Source organism: Manis javanica, chromosome 10, assembly GCF_040802235.1.
Source record: "Manis javanica isolate MJ-LG chromosome 10, MJ_LKY, whole genome shotgun sequence".
Taxonomy (NCBI): Eukaryota; Metazoa; Chordata; class Mammalia; order Pholidota; family Manidae; genus Manis; species Manis javanica.
In genome coordinates, this window is record NC_133165.1 from 83,475,529 (window position 1) to 83,500,224 (window position 24,696).

Below are 24,696 nucleotides of genomic sequence, written 5' to 3' on the forward strand. Positions count from 1 at the left end.
GAGTACGTGATCCGCAGCTAGCTTTTTCTGCCAATTTAATTTACTCCAAAATGCACTGCTTTGCTCGTGTTGTTTATGTCCAGCAGATGTCAGCCTCACACAAGAAAAACACCACAATGTCCGGCAAAGCAGGAGATTACCTACATGGTTTTACTTGCCTGGACAATCCTTGCAATACCCAGGACATCAGTTCCTCTCACAAACCTGTCCCACCTTTGGCTAAATATCAATATACAGAAAGATTAGAATTGAATGAATTAGTAGGAGTTACATATTTCAAGTAAGTAGCTAGATTCCATTCTCTGCCAGGATGATAGGATTTCATTACAGCATGAGAGATTGTGGTTACAAATGCTATATTTCACTTATTCTAAGACACATTTTTCTATATTTTAATATCCCTGAAATAGAATGGGTCTTACAATTGTCAATGTCAACCAACTTGTTTATGTTTTCCCTCCTTAGTGGAATATAAAATAATTAGGAGGCTTACAAAAGATGGCTTATCCGATCACTGAAACACAGTACCTTCAAAAATAAAATGTACTTAGCTCCCAGGTAAGGGAGGAAATGAATTAGTAGTTTTTCGTGCTATTATTCCCTAGAAGAATAAGAGATCTCTCCCTCACTGACAGTCTTTGGCTAAGGCAGGGGACACCACAGTGGTTCCCAGATCTTGCCAGTGTTCCATGTGTTTGTTTAATCACCTTTTCACAAAACTATGAACTCTCTCTCTCAATCCACTCCTCTATTATCCTTTAAGAGACCCCAAGAAGAGTGGAACAGCTATGAAACAGCCAAGTACTGCCAATATTAAAGAGTGTGTGATAAATATGGGAGATGGGGACTCACTCACCACTATCAAAGGCAGAGCAACGTGCGGCAGTTCCTCATACCTACTGAGAACCACCACCACTCTGCCTCTTCCAGGCTCTGTAATTATCTCCTAGAGGTCACTTATCTCCCTGGTGTTAATGGCAGGGGAGGGGTGTGAGCATGGCAGGAAGTGACGGCAGCATGCAGGTGGCCACTGTGTCCAGCTGCATCGTCCCCTTGTTACACAAAGATACTCACTTGAAAAGGCAAACGGGTTGGAATCCAACTCTACCAAGCCTTCCACCCAAAATCTCAAGGGTCTTCATCTTCTAAGAGGAAGTTCCCCCTTTTTTCTTTCTTCTAATTTACTCCATAAGATGAGTGCCTTTCTGTAATTTGCACAAGGACAGCTTTTTTGTTCAAAGAGGACCTGGTCACGCTGTCAGCTTTCTTCCCTCCCTCTCTCTCCTATCATCTCCTCCAGAGAGGTCTTAATCTTCCTCCATGATCCTAGGAAAGGATGGTCTTCATCATTCCCCAAAGTTTGCACCATGCTCAAGAATTTCAAGTTCATTGCCCTTTCTGTTGGTGGCCTGTTGCTGAAATTTGAAATGTTTGGTCTTTACCACATTTAGAAGAGTCAGGGCCAAAGGAGATTATTTTTTGTTGTTTGTTTCTTTTACCAGATCTGAGGTACACAGGCCAATACGTATTCTATTCGAAAAGTGATCATATCTAGAGGTCGGAGGTTTCATTTTATGGTGAACTCTGCCGCTTGGAGAAGACAGGAAGGATTAGGTGTGGAGGCTGGTGCTGAGCAGAGGATAAATCAGGAAACTATTCTGAGATAATCCCAAATTGCACGTAACTGAAAGTGCTATTCATACCTGGTGGAACCTATGTAAGCCAGGTAGCTACAGACTTGCTCTCTGATGTAAGATATTTCCCATATGATAATACTAACAATAACAAATATTTACATATAGCACTTACCACATGTCAGACTATCTTTACCACTTTATTGGAATTGAATCATTTAATTCTATGATACAAGGTTTTTATTGTTTCCCATTTATAAATGATGAAACAGGGCACAATTATTTTTATACCAAAACAAATTCTGAAGAGGGTCTACTGGGAAATGTTGGGAGAGATGGGAATCTTTAGCACTTTATGGGCATTAAATCATTCAATCCCATAATTTAAGTTTTTTATGGTTCTCCATTTTATAAATGATGAAATGGTATTATAATTATATTCATACCAAAATAAATTCTGAAAAGGACCTTCAGAAAGTATGAAGAGAAATAGAAAAAGAGAGGGGAAGGAGAGAGGACATCATGACAATGCAATGATTATTTTTCTGCCTTGTTTACAATTCCTGCAAAGGTTGTATTGCATCAGTTACAGAAATGCAATTAAAAACAAAATCTTCTGCCACCCCAGAAAATCTCTCCATAAGGGTATAAGAAAAAGAAAGCAGTTTTCTTTTTGAATAAGCATTAAACCAGAATATCATGTACATCACAGGCAATCCACTAAAGAGATTGCAAAGACAGAAAGAAATCTCACCCTTTTATATAGCCAAGCAGATACAATCCATTACATAGATGACAAAATAAACAATAACTGTCCTCAAGAAAGAAGATTTGACAGCTCCATTTGTCACACATAGTTCATCCTAGGTTAATCTGGCAACTGGGGTGGCTTACTGCATTAGCTAATTCCCTTCATCCAGAGGAATGATAAAACTTCTTCATTTTATGACAGAAGGTAGTTTTGCAAGTTGGAACCAGATACCTAAGTTAGGACTCCTGCCCCATTACAGAGACTGGAAGATATGGGCACTATGGTCCTTGATGGTTACATTTCAAAGCCACAGCTTCCATATCCTTGAGAAAGACATTTCTGGGTTGTAAAGGTGGCATGAGGCTTATTTAGCCTTTTAAATTTTTTACATACATTTCAGAGGCAACTTATAAGTTTTCTAAAGAAACATGTTTTAAGAAAAGGAGAAGGTGGACGGAGAAACCTCTTTTGCAACAGGGAAAATTAAGCATCTTATTTTTAATTTGTATTTGCCATTATACCTCTGCATATCTTCTTTTCTCTTCCTTGTCCTTCCCTTTATCTGTACTGCCCCATTCTTTAGAGCTGCGGAAGGCAGAAGGATAACCTCCACCTGGACTGCTTAATGCCCATTTTCTGAATTATACATTTCAGATGTTCTGATGGATTACCAAGGCTATACCCAAGCCTGTCAAGCCACACAGTTTAGGTGTCAGTGTTCATGTAGCCTACAGTAAAAGAATTGCTCCTGAGATGTGCTGAGCAGAGGCCCCAGCTGCATACACATTACTTTACCCAGCCCTTCAGGCAGAAAGGGCCTCTGGTGATTATGTTGTCAGGTAGCTGCATCTGGGGAGGTCTCTCCCTGTGTACTAGGAGAATCTTGACTATGATTGAAAAAGAATTCACGAAACAGGTCGGATGAGTGTAGGTAAGAAAGGAATTCATTAAAGTGAGAGTGATAGTGAATGGCAGCAGCCATGCAAGCAGTAGAGAGCAAAGAACAGAGGGAGTAAGGAAAGTTCAATGAACTCCTGCTCAGCATAGGGCAAATCCCTTGCCAACTTCTGAAGCCAGGGTTACCTGGTGTTCAATGTCTGCTTGAATCTGCATGCATGGGAATTATATCCCTACCACCCCAGGATTTGGGGGAGCTATAGAGCACAGGATGGAGTGAGTTTATGTTCTGACAACTTCCACTTCCCTACTAATCTGAAATAAAACAGGGAGAGAGAAAAGGACTATGTTAAGACTAGAAAGCTGGATGAAATAGCAAAGTGATAAAGACATTTACCACTGGAGGTGGAGGTTGGAGAGTTCTTGTCTTTATCATGGAAAAGAGTTCAGAGACAGGAGTAATCATCTTATGCAACAAGAAAGTTTATTTGATATAAAATGATACACACTCAGACTGGAGTGCAGGCAACCTCAGAGAGGGGGTATGCTTAAAGGGTTTAGGGTCTGAGGTTTTGGGTAGGGGTTGGCATAAGGAGTGATGTATACAGGTGGTTGATAATTTCTTTGAAGTTTTGTCTTAAGAACAGGGTTATTTAGGTGACTGTGTTGATGCAGATTTTGGCATTCTTTACCCACATAGGTTCATTTACACCTCAGAGTTCTAGCTCTCATCCTGGTTACAAAGTTACTTAATTGATAAAGGGGCTGGAAGAAAAGGAAGAGCATACAGATTAAAGTAAAGAATAAACTGGTCTTTTTTTGAAGGCTAGGTAGATTTTACAATGGCAGGACCTGTCCCATTTTCCTGCTCTATCTCAATTATATAGAATTTTCAGAGATATCATATTAAGTCTTATATAGACACTATAAGAAGGAAAATGACTTAGCAACATCATGTAAGTAGTTAGTATCAGAATCAGAACTAGAACTCAGGTCTCCTGACTCCCAGTGACTCCCAAATGAATGTTCTTTTCATGAGAACACACTTCCCTGAGTGTGTAGGAGTTCAGACTAGATGTGAATCAGAGCAAGCCTCACTACCTGACTTGGATTTGACCTCCGTTAACTGTGTCCTCCAAGCCTTTGAGCTAAGCACTGATACCCTTGCTATGTCTGTCACTGTTGGATTTTGCTCACCTTCTTATAAACACAGCAACAAGAGGAGTGTTCTGCAGGTCAAGCTGGACTCTCACTTGCAGTTCATGGTTTCATGGAAGACATGAAAAGAAAAGCAACAACTACTTTGAGTTAATTTCATTAAATTCCATGCAATATAGAAAAATGAACCTCCCAGAGGATGGTATTCCAGGTGAATATGATGGATGAGTAAAGGTTGAACAGAGAAAGCATAGTAGGGAGAAGTAGAAAAAGAAGAAGTAGGACATTGGTATCTTAGTAGAGAGAAAAGCATGTTCAAAGGCAGAGAGGAATGGAGTGTCATAACGTCTTCGGAAACTACACATTGTAACTAGTGGGCAAAAGGGAACAGGTGGGAGAAGATCAAAATTAAGAACAGAAAGGATAATTAGAAATCAAATTACAAAACAAAGGTCTTCTGTTATTTCAAGTCTTTTAATTTAGGAAGATAAGAAGCCGCTGAAAAATTTACAAAGAAGTGATTTTATTAGATTTACCTTGTAGAAAGATCATCCTGGCAGAGGTAGGAGAGAAGGACAGAATAGGGAACCAATAGACTTAGGAAAATCATTTAAGAGTCTACCACAAGGGTGGAGGGAAAAAAATGATGCTGGAGTATGAAAGCAAGTAGACATCTCCTCCCACACACACCCCAAGGAAGCAACTACAACAAATACAACTAACCCTGGAAATGACCTGAAGACTGCAGAACAGACCACCTACACCTGGTGGAGAAGAGAAGATCACACAGAGAAGGATAAAGTGGAAGTGCCATGATCAGTCAGGACCCAAACCCTTCCCCATTCCCATTCCACAAGTGAGAGGGACAAGAACAAAGCAGGGAGGTGATAAGAGACTACATTACATCAGCCTTTGGTGATTAATGGGGCTGAACACCAGACAGAGCTGGAGCACTCTGGGAAGCTGAGACTCCTGTTGCTAGTGGAAGACAGGCACATTCAATTGGTCCTGCTAAGACCCAACACAGAGGCAGCAGCTTGAAAGATTTACAAGTAGCAGGAAGGGTGCCAGAGGGACAAGAGTTGGACAGAGCTCTTTCAGCGGGAATAAAGGTGGATGGAAAATGCTTCTCCAGCCCTCCCTCAGTCCAGCTGGTTGGGTGGTCATGAGAGCACCAAACACTCCATCCCCTGCATTGGTGGCTCAGGCCTGAGGCACTTCATTGCATACCCACCCATCTGCCCACCCAGTATGATAGCCTCAGCAGCATCAGACTTCCCTGCCTGGCAAGTAGAGGGAGGCTTTCTCAGCTTTCTCCACCGTCTCTCAGCCCAACTGGGAAGACACCTGAAGGAGCCAGCTCTTAGTGCTCCTTTCTGCTCACTGGTGGCCCAGCCCACTGCTTCACACCAGCCATGCCCACCCTGTTAGCCCAGAAGCACTGCCATTGCTGCAGGGCAGGCAGAGGAATGCCCCACCCACAACAATCCCAACAGAAGCATGGATGCTAAGCTCACAAAAGGCCAGCTGAGGTGAACTGCCACACATGGAGGAGTGAGGTAGGCTACTGCCAGCAGATGGATAGAAAGGCAGCCCCACCAATAGCTTCCCAACAAAAACTAGGGCTCCATCACAAAGGAGAATCAGGCACCAGGCAGCAAGAGTTTTGAGCTTCTGGGTACCACAGGATGCCTTCTGCATAAAGCCATTACTTTCTAGACCATGAAGCATAGCAGATCCATGTGATACAAATGAAGAAACACAGAAACACAGACAAATGAGGAGTTAGAGGAATATGTTCCCAACAAAAGTACACAATAAGACACCAGAAAGAGGGATAAATGAAATGGAGATCAGCATCTTGATAAAGATTTATAAACAGTCATAAATAAGTCCACTGCTCTGTGGAAAAATGTCAACTATCTCAAACTATCTCAGGGAGGATTTCAAAAAAGAGAGAAGAGTTGAAAAAGCCACTCAGAGCCGAAGAATACAGTAACTGAAATGAAATATACAATGGAGAGAATGAATAATAGATTGCTGCAAGTAGAGGAGAAAATGAGTTGGAAATTAGAGAATAGGAAAACAACACAGGTGAAGAGCACAGAGAAAAAAAAATCTCTAGAAATGTGAGGATGCTAAGAGAGCTGTCTGACAACTCTAAATGAAACAATAATTGCATAAAAGGGGTACCAGAAGGAGCAAAGAGACAAAGGAGTAGAAAGTCTCTTTGAAGAAATAATTGCTAAGAACTTCCCCAATCTGGGGAAGGAAATAGACACCCAAGTCCTAGAAGCACAGAAAGCCTCAAACAAAAGGAACCCCAAAACATATAATAATTAAAATGATAAATATTAAGGATAAAGAGAGGATATTGAAAGCAGCCAGAGAGAAAGAAAACAATACTTATAAGGGAAACCCCATCAGGCTATCATCAGACTTCTCAGCAGAAACTTTACAGGCCAGCAGGAGGTGGCATAAAATATTTAATGCAATGAAACAAAAGGATGTTCAACCAAGAATCCTCTACCCAGCAAGGTTATCATTCAAAATTGAAGAAGAAGTTAAAAGTTTCCCAGATAAACAAAGGCTGAAGGAATTAATAACCTCTAAACCAGCATTATAGGATATTTTAAAGGGATTTCTGTATATGGAAATGTTCTTAAGCCTAAATAGTTTTCACCAATGAAAAAAAACCCACAGAAAAAGTACTATACCAATTACTTACCAAGCAAGTATAAAATTAAAACAAAACAAAAGTAGTAAAACCAATGATACACAAAATCAGTCAAGGGATAAAAAAAATACAGATTATTACATCCAACACACAAAATGTAGAGGAGAAAGTAGAATAAAAAAGTACTTTTAGATTGTGTTTGAAATAGAGCAATCAACAACTTAATCTAGACTTATATATTTAGGACACTATCCACGAACTTTATGGTAGCTACAAACCTAAAGTCTATAATAGATACACAAAAAATTAAAGCAGAGAAATCCAATCACAATGCTAAACAAATCATCAAATAACAAGAGAAGAGTATGAGAGAGGAAGAAAGTAACTACAAAAACAGCCAGAAAAAAATTAATAAAATGGCAATAACTACATACCTATAAATAACTACCTTAAAGGTAAATGGACTGAATGCACCAATCAAAACATAAGGTGGCAGAATGGATACTGAAACAAGACCCATCTATGTGCTGCCTACAAGAGACTTATTTCAGACCTAAAGACATACATCAACTGAGAGTGAAGAGATGGAAAAAAGACATTTTATACAAACAATAGGGAGAAAAAAGCAGGAGTAGCAGTACTTACATCAGACAAAAGAGTCTTCAAAACAAAGAAAGTAATGAGACAAAGATGGACATGACATTATGATAAAGGGATCAGTCTAACAAGAGGATATAACAGTAATATCTGTACCCAACATAGGAGCACCTAAACATGTAAAACAAATACTAACAGAACTAAGGGGGGAAATAGACTGAAATTCATTTATATTAGGGGACATTAACACACCACTTACATCAATAGACAGATCAACCAGACCAAAAATAAGTGAGGAAACAGACACACTGAACAACACATTAGATCAGATGGACTTAACAGATATCTACAGAACATTCCACCCAAAAGCAAAATGATACACATTTTTCTCAAGTGTATATGGAATGTTCCCCAGAAAAGATCACATATTAGGCCACAAAAACAGCCTCAATACATTTTAAAAGACTGAAATTTTATCAAGGAAATTCTCACACCACATTGCTATGAAGAAAACAAAAAAAAACCACAAACACATGGAGGCTAAACAATATGCTTATAAATAATCAATGGATCAATGAACACATTAAAACAGAAATCAAGCAATACATGGAGACAAATGAAAACAAAAATACAACAGTCCAAAATCCGTAGGATACTGCAAAAGTAGTTCTAAGAGGGAAGTACATAGCAAGACAGCCCTACCTCAAGAAACAACAACATCCCAAATAAACAGTATAAACTCACACTTAAGGAATTTAGAAAAAGAACAAATGAAACCCTAAGTTAGTAGAAGGAGGAACATAATAAAGGTTGGGGCAGAAATAAATAAAATAGAGATGAATAAAACAATAGAAAAAGCAATGAAACCAAGAGCTGGTTCTCTGAGAAGATAAACAAAACAGTTAAACCCCTAGCCAGACCTATCCTGAAAAAAAAGGGGACACAAATAAACAAAATTAGAAACCGAAAAGGAATTATCACAACAGATACCATAGAAATACAAAGAATTACTACAGAATTTTATGAAATATTATATGCCAAAAAACTGGACAACCTAGAAGAAATGGAGAAATTCCTAGAAAAGTACAACCTTCAAAGACTGACCCAGGAAGAACCAGAAAATCTGAACAGACCAATTACCAGAAATGAAATTGAATTGGTAATCAAAAAATTCCCAACAAACAAAATTCCAGAACCTGATGGCTTCACAGCTGAATTCTACTGAACATTTAAAGAAGAACTAATACCCATACTGCTTAAAGTATTCCAAAATGTAGAAAAGGAGGGAATACTTCCAAACTCATTCTATGAGGCTAGCATCACTCTAATACCAAAACCATACAAGGATAACTCAAGAAAAAAAAGTTATAGACCAATATCCCTGATGAACATAGATGTAAAAATCCTCAACAAAATATTAGTCAGTGGAATTCAAAAATACATCAAAGGGATCATCCACCATGACCAAGTGGGATTTACTCCAGGGATGCAAGGATGGTATAATATTCATAAATCAATCAATGTGATACACCACATTAACAAAAGGATGGAAACCACATGATCATCTCAATAGATGATAAAAAAGCATTTGACAAAATTCAACATCTATTCATGCTAAAAACTCTCAACAAAATGGGTTTAGAGGAAACATACCTCAAATAATAAAGGCCGTATACATTAAACCCACAGTTAACATCATACTCAATGGTGAAAAGCTGAAAGCTTTTCCTCTAAGATCAGGAGCATGACAAGGATGTTCACGAATGTCACTTTTATTCAGCACAGTCCTGGAAGTCCTGCCATGCAACCAGACAAGATAAGAGATAAAAGGCATCCAAATAGGTAAGGAAGTAAAACTATCACTATTTAGAGGTATGATACTATATATAGAAAACTCTAACAACTCCACCAAAAAAACCATTAGGATAACTGGATTCAGCAAAGTTGCACAATACAAAACTAATACACAGAAATTTGCTGTACTCCTGTATACTAACAACAAACTAGCAGAAAGAGACATCAGGATAAAAATTCCATTTACAATTACATCAAGAAGAATAAAATACCTAGGAATAAAACTAACCAAGGAGGTGACAGACCTGTACTCTGAAAACTTAAAACACTCAAGAGAGAAGTTAAAGAAAACACAAATAAATGGAAATATATCCCATGCTTATGGACAGGAAGAATTAATATTATCAAAATGGCCATCCTGCCCAAAGCAATTTACAGATTCAATGCAATCCCTGTCAAAATACCAAAAGCATTTTTCAATGAACTAGAGCAAATAATCCTAAAATTCATGTGGAATCCCAAAAGACCCCAAATAGCCAAACCAATTCTGAGAAAGAGAACAAAGCTAGGGGTATGACACTCCCTGGCTTCAAGTTATACTACAAAGCTACAGTAATCAAAACAGTATGGTACTGGCACAAGAAAAGAACCCTAGGTTAATGTAACAGAATAGAGAGCCAAGATATAAAGCCAAACATATACAGTCAATTAATATATCATAAAGGAGCCATGAATATACAATGGGGAAAAGACAGTGTCTTTAGTAACTGATGTGGGGAAAACTGGACAGCTACATGCAAGAGAATGAAATCAGATTACTGTCTAACTCCATACACAAAAGTAAGACACAAAACCATAAAACTCTTCAAAGAAAACATACGTAGAAATTTCTTGAACATAATATGAGCAATTTTTTCCTGAACACATTTCCTGGGGCAAGGGAAAGAAAATAAAAAATGTGTAAGTGGAACTACATCAAACTAAAAAAAAGCTTCTGTACACCAAAGGACACCATCAGCAGAACAAAAAGGCAACCTACAGTATGGGAGAATATATTCATAAATGATTTATCTGACCAGGGTTTAACATCCAAAATATATAAAGAATTCATACAATTCAACACTCAAAAAACAAATAACCCAATTAAAAATGGGCAAAGGACCTGAATAGTCATTTTTTCCAAGGAATAAATACAGATGACAAACAGGCACATGAGAAGATGTTCCACATCACGAATCATCAGAGAAATGCAAATCAAAACTACAATGAGCTATCACCTCACACAAGTTAGAATGGCCACTATCCAAAGACAAGAAATAACAAGTGTTGGAGAAGATGTGGAGAAATGGGAACCATCCTACACTGCCGGTGGGAATGTAAATTGGTACAACTGCTGTGGAAAGTAGTATGGAGGTTCCTCATAAAAGTAAAAATAGAAATACCATTCAACCCAGTAATTCCACTTCTAGGAATTACCTGAAGAAACAAAATCCTCTATGTTTATTGCCATATTATTTACAATAGCCAAGATATGGAATCAAAGTAAGTGTCTGTCAATAGACGAGATAAAGAAGAGGTGGTACATATATACAATGGACTATTATTCAGCCACAAAAAAGTAAGAAATCCTGCCATCTGCAGTAACATGGATGGGTCAACCTAGAGGTATTATGCTAAGTGAAATAAGCCAGGTGGAGAAAAACAATTATCATATGACTTCACTTATTTGTGGAATCTAAAAACAAACAGAACAAAATGAACAGAATAACAATAAGTTCATAGACACTGAGAAGTAACTGATGGTTACCATGGGAGAGGGATTGGGATAGGGGAATGGAGAGGGTTAGGGGTCTAAAGGGGCACAAAAATTCTCAATCATAATGTAAGTTGGTCATGGGGCCGGTAGTACAGCATGGAAAACTAGTCAGTGATTCTGTAACATCTTTCTGTGGTGACAGATAGTAAGTGCACTAGGTGGGGGGGAGATTTAATAATATGGGTAACTGTTAAACCACAGTGCTGTATACTTGAAACCAATATTAGATTGTATATCAACAATACTTCAATAAAAAAAAGAGTCTACCACAAGAGTGTGATTTTCAGATATTTCTTATGTACAACAGCTAGACCTAAGATGAATCAGACTTGTGTTTGAGGACAAGGGAATGAGGAAAAGAAAGAAACAGGGAAATTTCCAGGTTTCTTGGGTGATTAAGTGAATAATAGTAAGACCCTTTTGTTAAGAACAAAATACATTAGAAGTAACAAGTGTGACAAGGAAGGCAAATATGGAAGATGCAGAACGTGGGTTGGCAGTGGCTTTTATCATTTTCTCCAGCAGTGCTCAGCAATCCATATAAAGGAATATGAATAAAAGTGTTAGGATACTTTCATAAGTATAAAAAATTATGAGGGGAACTCTTCCAGGAATCCCACTTTACGGTGAACATAACAGAGACCCTGTCATGTGACTCTCTTGCTGCTGTTAATAAGGAGAACTATTACTTACAGTAGTGAGAAACATTTCAACAGGTGTGGTATGAAAGTATTTACCAATGCCACTAACCCACAGTTTTCTCAAAAATACATGATGTGTTTCTTTTTAATTCCCATTGCAGGCTTTCTCCACCACCCCAACGGCACATGCTCTGACAGCAGTGGCATCGTAGAAGAGCCTAATTCTGTCTTCCCCTTGCAAGAGGTTGAGCTGTCCCCAACATCCAGCTCCTACTCTCTGGCCCTGCAAACTTCTCAACTCAGTAAGAGAAAGGCAGCATGGTGCACTGGAAAGAAGATCAGATTGAGAGACTTGGAATCTACATCCTGATGCTGTCATAAATTGCATACACAAAGACCGTCACACATCACTTCATTTCTCTGTGCACTGGTTTCTTTACCATGTGAGCATTGTAATACATGACAGGGACAGTGATAAACTGGACAAAGATTTAATTTTCTCCCAGGCATGGGCACTGTCTAGTGCAGTTAGAGGATTTAAGGATGGACAAGTTTGGGGAACAAGGAGTGCTACTAGAAAAAGAGCTCAATCTAAATGAGAAAGGAGAAATCCCACATTCAGGCTCTGAAACCTTGGTGCAACCCTCAGTGGGGTTCTTTCTGAGCATCTACTGGCCTCTATGTGCTCCCAGTTAAGTTCCAGAAAGTCTTCTGCAGCACCAGGATCCTGTTTTTCTTCTTGAGGCCTCATCCAAGCAGATCTGTTTGGGGCCTCCCCCTTAAAAACCAGCTGCTCCCTCTATCCCGAACTTTGTATCTTCACAGGAAAAAGGTGAATGGGATTCAAGGTTCCTCTTCTTAACCACTGTGAATAATTCAAAGTATTTTCTGCTGGCAGAAAGCAATACAAATAAAAACATTGGCATGTTTTCAAAGAGAATTAATTGTCATAGTTTGTGTTGGAGGAGAATGTTTGGTCAACAAACACAACTTGAGCACCTACATTGCTCTATCAGACAATATGTGGTACAAAGCATCTTATACACATTCTTCCCTCAAGAAAACTTTAGTAAAGTGGGAGAGGTCACACACACACACACACACACACACACACACACACACTTCCAGCAATCTATTACTCAGCTGCCCAATAAATTGAAAGATGGCAAAGACCAGAAGAGAGGGATTTGAGGGAAAGCACAACCATGAGTATTAAAGAAACGAATCATAACAGGTATGATGAGCAGACAGAGGCTGATTTTATTCTAATACTACCACCAACAAGAGGGAACGGAGCACAGAGCATAGACCAATTCTAGTTCCCTGGTGAGGTAGAAACAAAAAACTGGAGAGTTTAAGAGCTGAAATGAGGAATCTTAGACCACCTGTGTTTGCTAATTGGCCTTGCCCAAAGAAAAGTAAACTTTCTGGCATCGTCATGACAGGCAGTAGTTTTACAGTTTGGAGCCAGGGGGCGCCACTGAAGTTCAGCTCCTACCCTTCCACAGAAACTGTGGACACTATTTTCTTAAATGTTTACATTTCAGAGAAATGATTCTCAGGTACTAGAGAAAGACTTTCCAGGATTGTAAAACTGAACGAGGCCAGGAGATTTACTGCTCAAAGGGACAGAGAAAGGACTTACAATAGCAAGCTTTCTAAAGCAAATTCTCTAAGAAATTGGAAGTCAGGGCCTAGAGTCAGGAAGAAATTGTGGGTAAAATCGCAGTATTTCCTGAATCTCTCTCCTGGCCTTAGTGTATCTCCATATCAATAGGTGTTTCCAAGCGATGGAGAGAAGTACTCCATCTTCATATCATCAGGGAGTTACAAGGGTGAGCGAGGACTTACTTATCTGGACCGGAGAGGTTGGGTGGAGCTCTCTTCTTCTGCAGCCTGGTCGAGAGACGCAGGACCACTGCTTGTAAGAAATAAATGGGTTTCTCCCACTTTATTTCTTCCTTTGACTGATTTCAGTTTCAAAGGTATTTTGCCCCAGGATTTTCACCCCGGAGTTACAGAAACTATCCACACTTTAGTCAAACTGAGAAATGTTAAAACTATCTTGATCATGAGAGAGTACGGTAAGGCTCTGAGATTATGTCATCTAAAAGGACTAAGGGACACACAATTGACAGCAGCAACTTGAGAAAATGAGTTGGGGCTGCAGAAAGGGACAATCCCCACATTCAGTTTCACCAGATTAGATAAGGAATGAGCAAGGGAAGGCTTCTAGGGAGCGTATCTGGAGCTGATATCATTGTGCATCAGGCTCCGGACAGGATAACCTCCTCCAGCTCTATGGGAGGGATCTGCACAGGCAGTACCTGAGAGGGCGGGGGAGGCGGGGGGCGGGGGGCGGACCAATGCATTCTGTCTCCTGGTGTTTCCCAGGCAGATTCTGAAGAACTCCTAGGGTAATCAGAATCCTTTGGATAAGATTCTATAATTAGATGGAGAACTACAGTTTCCTGCCTGACTCTAAGCCGTCTCCAACATTCACAGGGGCTCCACCTGCTCCCCGCCAGCTACCAAGGGGAACCGGCATCCTCTGCCCACTTCAGCAGCCACAGACCATCCGGTGGTGTCTGGCGTGGGGCGCGATGCTCCCAGGCTGGTCGCCGTGGCACAGCCACTAACTGTCCCCTAGGCCAACCCACCGGTCCCGCCGCTATTGGTGGCAGATGACAGAGCAGGCACGGCAGTGCATGGCTCGCTAAGCTGAGCATGGTCTCAGGATGCCCCCAGATCCCTCCTAAACTCTTTACAAGCCGCGCTGCCCTTCGGACACGGAGTTGCTACACCCCTGGGATCACTGAGGCCTTAGAACCACAGAATGTCACATCTTGAAAGGACTAGCCCAGTTGTCCCCCTGGAAAGAGAAAGCCCAGAGACAGGAAAGGAACGTGACAGATATCAGCAGCTGGCACCCAGCGTTGGAGCAAAGGTCCCATGACTGTGAGGGGGACACTTTTTTCTTAGATCCGTTCTCTGTGCTGACCAAGCATTTCCACAATCCTCTTTCACCGACACCTTTTCAGCCCTGCTTTATCTCTGCCTCAACTACCCCTGTCCATCTTCTTGTCCCCACTGTGAAGCTGATTGCCTAGGAGCCCTTTGTAAGGGAGAGAGGCCAACATCCGCAGAAACCAGGCCGGAGCTCACACTGGCGGCCCCACAAGGCAACATGGCAAGCGATCACACACGGACTGGAGTTCTTAAGTGAATTCTAAGCTGAGGCTAGGGAAAGCCAGGACCATTGCAGGGAGCTGTTCAAAGGACAGGAATGTGGGCAGAGAGGGCTTTAGGAGGTGGCTTTCCGAGCTATAGGTCTCTGGAGGTTGCTGCGCAGCAGCAGTAGGGGTGGGGGGTGGGGATGGGGGTGAGATACTACTGGAATGAGGAAGGAGGGACCAGAGGTACTTGGAAAGGGTATAGGCTTCCAGAGTTGCTAAAATCTGAATATTCGGTGGTTATTTTGAGTTAGCCCTTCCCAGGTACCTGACTCGAGTTAGAATCACAGCTCCAGAGTGCAGTGAGGATTTGAACCCCAAATTTTGGGTCCCCAAATTCGTGGAAAAAAATACATTTCCTTGGCTCATTCACTAGCCATCTGTGTGGTTTAGGCAAAGTGTTTAACCTCCCAAAGTTCTCAACTACAAAGTAAAGATACAAATACTTGTCCTAGTATAGTGGGTTGGATGAAATGAAATAATGGTATAAAAGTGCTGGTAACATAGCAATGGCTATTCGAGCCAGGATCCAAGAGACAGAAAGCCCTGGCTTAACAGCATCAGTACATCAGTAATGTGAGGAGGTAGACCTAGAATGTGGCCACCTTAGACAAGTTACTCATCTCAAAAAGGCAGAGGAAGAATTTGCAATGGCAGGTTTTCTGACGTAAATGTTGCCGGAAAATGGAGGTCAGGTACCTAGAGTCAGGAAAAACCCTGCCTAAAATTTAATTAAGTTGAGGGGAATGTTAAGATCATCTTGTTCAATTATAATAATATTCACTTAATAAGCTTGCTCTGAGTATTAAATGAGTTATTCTATGTAAAGAGAAGAGAACAGTGCCTTGCACTTATTGTCACAGAAGGGTTTGAAACTATTACTGTTACAAATGATGTCTCAAACTTCTTCTGCTTCTGAGGTTTATTAATTCCTTAGATCATGTTGATTGTAATACAGGAAAACAATATTTTCTCAGGAAACAACTGTAAGTCTCAATTACCTGGGAGTCAGTTTGTATTCTCAGGCACTATTCCAAGTGAATTTTCAATGTGCAGCCAGTTTCTAGCCCTTGCTCGACATCTATTCTGCTGCCTATTCTAACATATGCAAAGCTCCTAAGGCCTCAGGAAGTGTTAACTAACTTCACAGTCTTTATAAACCAAAGCAAATTAATGACATGAGTCTTCTAGGGGTGGAGAAGGCTGATGTTCAGTGCTTGCTAAGATCTCGTCCAAAATGACTGTTTTATTATCAGCTGATTGGCATGACCATTCCCCTTATACTCATCTCTTTGCTGGTGTGAGGATTGGAATTAATAGTATGGGCACAGCAAAGGAAGATATCTCCACTTGATCCATCTTCCCTCCGTCTGTTGCCATGGAGACATATTTCCATATAGGGCAATGATGGGAGACCTGAACTTGGAGAGCAAATGGCTCCAAACAATTCCAATGAAACAAAACATGTTTTGTAAAAATGTTATAAGAAAACTTCGAAGTTATTCAGCACATGACAAAATAAAATTCCTTATTACAACTTTCCCTTATTATTGGCTTTACTATGACTATACTTGGTCACCAGTAAACAACCACATGTAAGCAGATGATTTCTGTGCCTGGAAGCAAACAAGGCAAATGGCTGCATGTGTTACCACCCTTGGGGACCTTACTTGTGCCCGTGTCATACCTCAATCAGACTGATTAGGGGAGAGTAACTTAGTCCCAGCCATGGAGGCCACTTACTACTGTGTGAACTTTAACACTCTCTCTATGGGCCTCAATTTCCTCATCTTTTCAAAATGGAAATACTAATGTAAAGGCTGCTTTTCTCTCAGGTTATTGTCATGAAGATCAGATAATAAAAGAGTGCTTTGTAAACTGTAAATCATATATATCATAAGGCATTATATTATTTCTTTTTTTATTGAAGTATTGATACACAATCTTGTATTGGTTTCAAATATATAACACAGTAGTTCAGTAGTTACAAGTGTTATTAAATCTTCACCATTACTAGTGTGTTTACTATCTGTCAACATAGGAAGATGTTACAGAATCATTGGCTATATTCTCCATGCTGTACTACAATCCCCATGACCAACTTATGTTGTGATTGAGAATTTTTGTGCCTCTCACACACCCCACCCTCCTACCCCAGCCTTTCCCCCATGGTAAACACTAGTCACTTCTCAGTGCCTATGAGTCTACTGCTGTTTTGTTCATTCTGTTTTGCTTTGTTTTCATACTCCACAAATAAGTGAAATCATATGGTATTTGTCTTTCTCCACCCGGCTCATTTCACTTAACATAATACCCTCTAGGCCATCCATCTTGTGGCAAATGAAAGGATTTCTTTTTTAAAGGCTGAATAATATTCCATTGTGTATGTGTACCACCTCTTCATTATCCGTTCCTCTATTGATGGACACTTAGGTTGCTTCCATATCTTGGCTATTATAAATAATGCAGTGATAAACATAGGGATATTTTCAAACATAGTATCTTTTCAAATCAGGGATTTTATTTTCTTCTGGTAAATTCCTAAAAGTGGAATTACTGGGTCGAATGATATTTTTATTTTTAGTTTTATGAAGAATATCCATACTGCTTTCCACAGGTGGCTGCACCAATTTGCATTCCCACACATGTGGGAGGTTTCCCGTTTCTCCATATCTTTGCTAACACTTGTTATTTCTTGTCTTTTGGATAGTGGCCCTTCTGACAAGTATAAGGTGATAGCACATGGTGGTTTTGATTTGCATTTCCCTGATGATTAGTGATGTGGAGCATCTTTTCATGTGCCTGTTGGCCATCTGTATTTCTTCTTTGGAAAATGTCTGTTCAGGTCCTCCACCCATTTATTAATAGGGTTATCTGGGAGTTTTTTGGTGTATGAGTTCTTTATGTATTTTGTGTGTTAAACTCTGATCAGATAAATCATTTACAAATATATTTTCCCATACTGTAGGTTGCCTTTTCATTCTGTTGATGGTGTCCTTTGCTGTACAAAGCTTTTTAGTTTGATGGAGTCCTACTTGTTCACTTTTGATTTTGTTTCTCTTGCCTGAGGAGATGTATCCAAGAAAAAAATCGCTCAAACTTATGTTCAGGAGATTTCTGCCTATGTTTTCTTCTAAGAGTTTTATGATTTCATGTCTTACATTCAGGTCTTTGATCCATTTAAGTTTACTTTTGTGTATGGAGTTCGACAGTAATCCAGTTTCATTCTCTTGCATGTAGCTGTCCAGTTTTTCCCAACACCAGTTATAGAAAAGACTGTCTTTTCCATGTTGTATATTCATGGTTCCTTTATTGTATATTAATTGACCATATATGTGTGTGTTTATTATATCTGGGCTCTCTGTTCTGTTCCATTGATCTATGGGTCTGTTCTTGAAGGCATTATACTATATTATTTCTTCTTAGAAGTTGCAAATTAAGGCACAGCTACTCCCTTTTCATATACTACCAATCTACATTTTTACCTATAAATTCAATAGTTACACTATTATCAAAATGGAGGTTAATGTATCCATATTCTAAGAAAGGTGCATTGTTCAGGATTTCTCCCTGTTGACTTTCATCATTGTGAATCAGGATGCAATTACTTTCATGAGGATGATATCTGATCTTGGCACATGCAGAAGGCACAGAGAAATGAGCGCAGGACTGAGAGTAAGAAACCTTAGTTCTTGCCTCATCATGGCCCTAAACTGCTGCCAGACCCTGAATAAGTCTCTTTCTGTCTCTCAGCTTCAGTCTTCATCTAATTCCAACTATAGCAGTCCCCACAATCCATATCCCCTCTCCCGCTATCATTTTTCTCTATGGAACTTACATTATTCAACATTCTGTATTTACTGGTTTATTGCTTTTTTTCTCCTTAAGCTTCATATGGGAAAGCACTGTTGTCTGTTTTGTTCAATATGGCATTCTCAAGCCTCACAGTACCTGATGAATGAGTCACTCTGTTTATTAAATAAAAGAATGAATGAGGAACGGGGATATCCAATTAGATGATCTCAAATCTACTAGTCTTAACTATTAGGATCTTTGATTTCATCGTAAGTATTGCACCATTTGGTTTCATTCCACCTTGTATCATCCTCCCCCAAATGAACTGTAAGAAACACTTCCACCATCTCAGGAACTGAACAGTGGCAACAGATTCAGGGTAGATGTAAAGCCTTTCCCATACATTAAACTCTGTTAGTTCTTAGAGCACACAGAATTTGTTTCCTTTAAATAAAATTTCTCTCCACATGTATGTTAAGAGTGTTAGAAGACAGGCACAGGAAGCTTCCCTTTATTGCACACCCAAGGGAAGAAGGTAAGCAACTTGGCAGGAGGGCTTTAGTGGCCATCTGAAGGAACAGAACGAGGGACGCCTGGGACTCATTCCCTCTCCTTGAGGATCCTAGTGCTGCAAAAGAAGAAAGAAAATTGCTCTGCCAGGTAAGAAGTGATACTGCCCAGATACAGAGCGATGGGTGAGATTATTCTTCTAATTTCTCTCTTGCCAAAAGTGCCTTAAAAATAGACTGAGCTGTCTCAGTCAAGTGGGAATGGGGATGAATCAGCTGAAGAAAGAGCAGACTGAGTGAGAATTGAGTCATGCTTTCGTGTCTAAGCCATGTCGTTACCAGCGGAGAGTGGGGAGCAATTGTTCTTCCCTTCTGAAGAATGTGGGAGAGAAATAAGCCAAAATTTCAGCAGGATGAAGTGAAGACAGAACCCATGGGGGAAATAGCTGTCAGTAATCACCATAAAGCAATGTTGTGATGATGACTGAACAAAGTACTACAATAAACTTCTGCTCTGGGACCCTTGCAAAAATACAGACTCTCCATAGACTTCAAAATGCTTTGAGTTCAGAAAAACTTCAAGAATTCATGGAAATTGAGAAATTGTAGGCATAGAGAAGTATGGGAAGTGGAAAGGAGTGATTAACCCCAGAGGACCAATTTTCCAGGTCTTAATCTAAGAAAATGAGTCAAAACCGCGTGTGTAAATGTGACTGTACCCCTTCTGATTCCCTGTGAAGGAGCTCAGACATGAGAGAGGGTTTTAAATGGTGAATAAGAGAAGCATGACTTGTCTAAATGTCAAAGGGGACAAGTTTAAGAGCCGGGTCTTGAGTTAGGACACACACCGCGTGTTTGTAGGTGTTGGTGATTAAGAAGGAGCATTGTGGCAGCTGGGAAAGAGAAAGTCCTACTTGGTTCTGTTGGAAGCCATGCTCAGGCCCCCATGGTTGTGACACATTCATCTAGAACCTGAAGGCATAAGTAATCATTATTTTTATTGCTAATTTTCATTATTATTATACATAACAACTCCCATTAATAATACAAAAATATTTTTAAGATGAATGCCCCTATCACTGTTCCAGTCACTATTCTAATTTTTTAAATATCTTGTGTTTGTACAACATTGTACTGGTAGTAGTACTTTCAATTGTATATGCAGGGAAAAAAATCTCAAACTGTCTAAAATAATAATGGAAATGTATTATCTCCTGTGCCTGGGAAGTTTAGAGGAAGAGCTATCTTCAGATGAAGCTTGGGCTTATAGTTTAAATGATGGGATCAAATCAATTTATCTTTTCCATTGCTTGCCTCTGCTTCTTTGATAATGCTTCTATTTTCAACAAGTTTTGCCTTTCATAATCCAAAAATGGCTGCCATTCGATCCTAAACTAAATTCTTCCTCAAGTACGTGTAACCGGAACAGTGACTCTCTTCTCCTTATTTAAATTTAAAAGCTTTAGGCTTCAGGCTGATTGGCTCAACCTAAGTTACTTGCCACGCATCCATCCCTCCATCCCTGAACGATCAGCTGTGACTGATGACTTGAGATTCACTGGTTTGTTTAGGTTTCAACCACATGCTCCATTCACGCAATCCTGGGTAGATTCAGCTTCCCTAAAAGGAGCTATTTAAGAAACAGATAGATACTCAAAGGTAAATCAGGGTAGTCTTACTAAGAAAAAGGTAAATCCTGCTAAACTAGCAAATATATGAAGACATTTCATGTATTTCAAAGTGTTTTCCTAACATTTATATAATAAGAATCTCTGAACAACATTGTGAGATACTTATTCATTTCACATTTTTCCAAAAAAGGAAAATGAAATTAGAAATATGTGACATGTCTAGTAGACCTCACAGTTACATGGGGTCAAGGGCTCCCATCTTCTACTAGCCATCCCTATGAGTAGTTTGCAGAAGTGACCATCCAATATGAATTTTCCTTAGTAGAAGCATCCAGTGCTATTTTTTTCCTGTTTAGTTTCATCGAGATATAATTGACATATGCCATTATATAAGTTTAAGATGTATAACATAATGATTTGATATATGTATATGTTGTGAAATGATTACCATAATAAGTTTAGTTAATATCCGTCACTTCACATAGTCACAAATTTTTCTCTCATGATGAGAACTTTGAAGGTCTATTCTTTTGGCAACTTTCAAAAACACAATACAGTATTGTTCATTATAGTCACCATGTTCTACATTACCTCTGCCGAACTTACAACTAGGAGTTTGTACCTTTGACCACCTTCACACTTTTCCCCCAGCCCCCTGCCCCTCAATCTCAGGCACGCGCCAATCCATTCTGCGCTTCTATGAGTTCAGTGCTATTTTAATGGGTGGAAGTGGGGGATAGAAATATCATTAGTTCTAAGTTGCAGATACTTTCTTGGGAGGAAAAGAAGAGCTTTGGCATAAATTTTTTAATGGGACATAATGCCAATATTAACTGTTGTCTCTAATGTAAATGTTCTTCATCGATATTCTTTCTTACATTCACAAACAGATACCTCCAAGAATATCAAAGCTGATCAAAAGCAGGAAATTAATATAAATATGTTGTATCAAGAGGTTAGTATTTGCATAGATAAGTTAATTTGCTCAGAGATATCCAGATATGGTACCTTGTAATGAGGTGATATGTGTGTGTGTGAGCGAGACAGTGATTATGAAAGATACAGAGTAATGAAAAATATGCTGGTTTAGTAAAATCTGTGCCTTCAGAAATGAAGAAATGGGCACAGATGTCAAGAATTTAAAAGCTTGTTGTCAGGAAGCTGACTCTAAGGCCACGAACTTGCAGAAAGTGAAAAAAAAAAACACTTCTTCTTTATGTTCTTGCTCTTGCATATCACAGGCTTCAGACCAAACACTACTCAGATAACTAAGTTTCAACAAACTTTTGTTACAGGAGATAGAAGTGCACCTATGCTATGTTTCTGCTTATTATATAGACTTTAGGCTAGCAATGTGAGTGCCTTTCAAAACCATCTTACCTGCCATCAGGTGTTTGTTCCCCAATATTTTCTGCTTTTTTCACAAATTTCTGTATGTGCCATCTGACTAGTTTTCATCAAGGTGATTAAATTTACCTTCTCCACACTCTTTTCTCTTGTCTTTTCACCATAGGCACATGTCTCCCTATGAACATGCACATAGATCTATATAAACTTTTAAGCCCTCTACCTGACTGTATAGAAAGAAATCGCTAAGTGTCATACTCTTCGATTCCATCCATGCCCACATGCGAGGAGAGGGTCTTGTTTCCTTGACAGGTTCCTATACTCAACTGTAAGGGGAAGGCTCTGGCACAGACCATACCTGACTATCAGGTATGCCTACCAGAGCAAAAGGCAGCTCTCTACTTTCTGCCCAAGGATTCCCTGTATTTGATGGGAAGTGATGCTGATACAGATTCTACTCAAGGAAATAAGAAGCTGTTTATGGGTCTCAGTACTGAGATCTAGGATGGCCAAGAGTCTTTAGTGGAAAGGATACAAACTCCATAAATAATATTTTAAATTTTACTCAGATAATCCACATCTCTCCTCCAATTCTTAAGTTAGCACAGCAAAGCCCTGAAGGGTGTTTTGTATGTACCCCCTGTATTTTAAACTCTACACCAAACCAAATATTTAAACATACTATTCCTATCTATTCAATAGATCTCCACTTTCCTCATAGTAAATCCAAAAACTCCTTATAAGCCCCAAAAGCGTTTTTTATGATTCAGCTTTTCATATTTCTCCAGTTTCATTGTTTTTACATTTACTACATTTTTAAACTAACACTTTAATATAACTTAACTATAGAGAATTATCTACAATGTCTGTAGCTTAAATAAGGGGAGGATACTTCAGTCCAGTGGGGAAACATCATTATAATCTCAAGTTTTTACCATGGTCGCCAATCCTTTTCCCTAGAGAAAAGTGTTGTGATACTGTTCAAACTATACTTGATGCTCATGTTTTCTTTGTTTAATTTAATGTCTTCAAATCTTGTAGGAGTACAGATGAGTTCTTCTCTAACCATTTAGAAGAAATGAGATCTCACTGATCTATACCATCAGCCCACTTCTTCCCCTCAATTTTCATTTGATGACCAGAGTTTACATTTTACCAATGAATTTCCAAACCTAGTCTTTATGGCCCATACATAACAAGTACTCAATAAATATTGGCTGAATGAATATCTAAGTACTTTTTCATAGCCATGCTCAAATATTATAGTTAAATAAATCCTACTTCACAGCTGGACTCCCTACCTGGGTGTGTTCAATCGTATATAAACATAACATAGAGCTTTACTGCCTCAAATTGTTATCTACCTTCTTGGAAGGACCTAACTTTACACATCTCATTTTCAAGTACCTCTTTAAGAACATATTACAATTTATTCAGGGATCTGTTTACAAAAAAAAAAGATATTATATTTTCTGTAAAAATAGAAGTGATGATTCATTTATTGACTCAGCCAAAGAGTGTCCAAAGAATATCCTGCTCGCTTCTTTGTCTACTCCTCTCCCTATAATTCCCTCATCTAAACCTTCAGCCTGCCTGCTTTAGCAGCACATACACTAAAATTGGAACAAAACAGAAATTAGCAGCATCTGCACAATGATGACAGGCAAATTCATGAAGCATTTGATATTTTATGTACCTTAATTAAATAAGTAAATAAATATATAAACCCTCAGCAACTTATTAAAATAAATTCATCAGCATAGAAGAAAATATAATCATTTGTGTCTTTGTTGATTGAACCTATCAAAATAGTAAATTCAAGAAGTGCCCCATCCTTCAAAGGATTGTAGAGATCAATTCCACTAAGAATGTAGAAAACATGGTAAGTTTTAACACATCACTTTGTTTCTTTGCCTTTGCAGAAGATAAATATTAAAGAATAATAGTAGATCATTATATACTTAATTAGCATGAACTCAACTGCAGGTGCTATACCTGATAGACATGTTTTCATTTCTGGAGGAGAAATGAATAGCTAGTGTGCAGCTATTAATCTGGAAAAACGTTTTTCCCTTTCTCTTTTCTTGTAAATAACATCATCAGAAACAATTTGCTTTTAACAAGCAGGGCCAGCAATATACCTTCCTCATCTTGCCTCAGGAATTCATTAACTCTCTGGCTTACATCTTAATCCATTATACAGAAAGCCTTAATGT

The 24,696-nt window shown here is 39.1% G+C and overlaps 1 protein-coding gene and 1 pseudogene across 6 annotated transcripts in view; both read left to right on the forward strand.

Moving 5' to 3' along the window:
* TESPA1 (thymocyte expressed, positive selection associated 1) overlaps positions 1-12,905 on the forward strand; it is a 37,448-nt gene extending 24,543 nt beyond the window's left edge. For all 6 annotated transcript variants that reach the window (XM_073213435.1, XM_073213434.1, XM_073213436.1 and 3 more), the window contains one exon: positions 12,127-12,905. In XM_073213435.1, coding sequence (XP_073069536.1) covers positions 12,127-12,335 — 209 coding nt within the window. In that variant the 3' untranslated portion in view covers positions 12,336-12,905. The remainder of the gene's footprint in view (positions 1-12,126) is intronic.
* Positions 12,906-24,073: 11,168 nt separating this feature from the next.
* On the forward strand, positions 24,074-24,171 carry LOC118970372 (U6 spliceosomal RNA; annotated as a pseudogene).
* Positions 24,172-24,696: the final 525 nt, after the last annotated feature.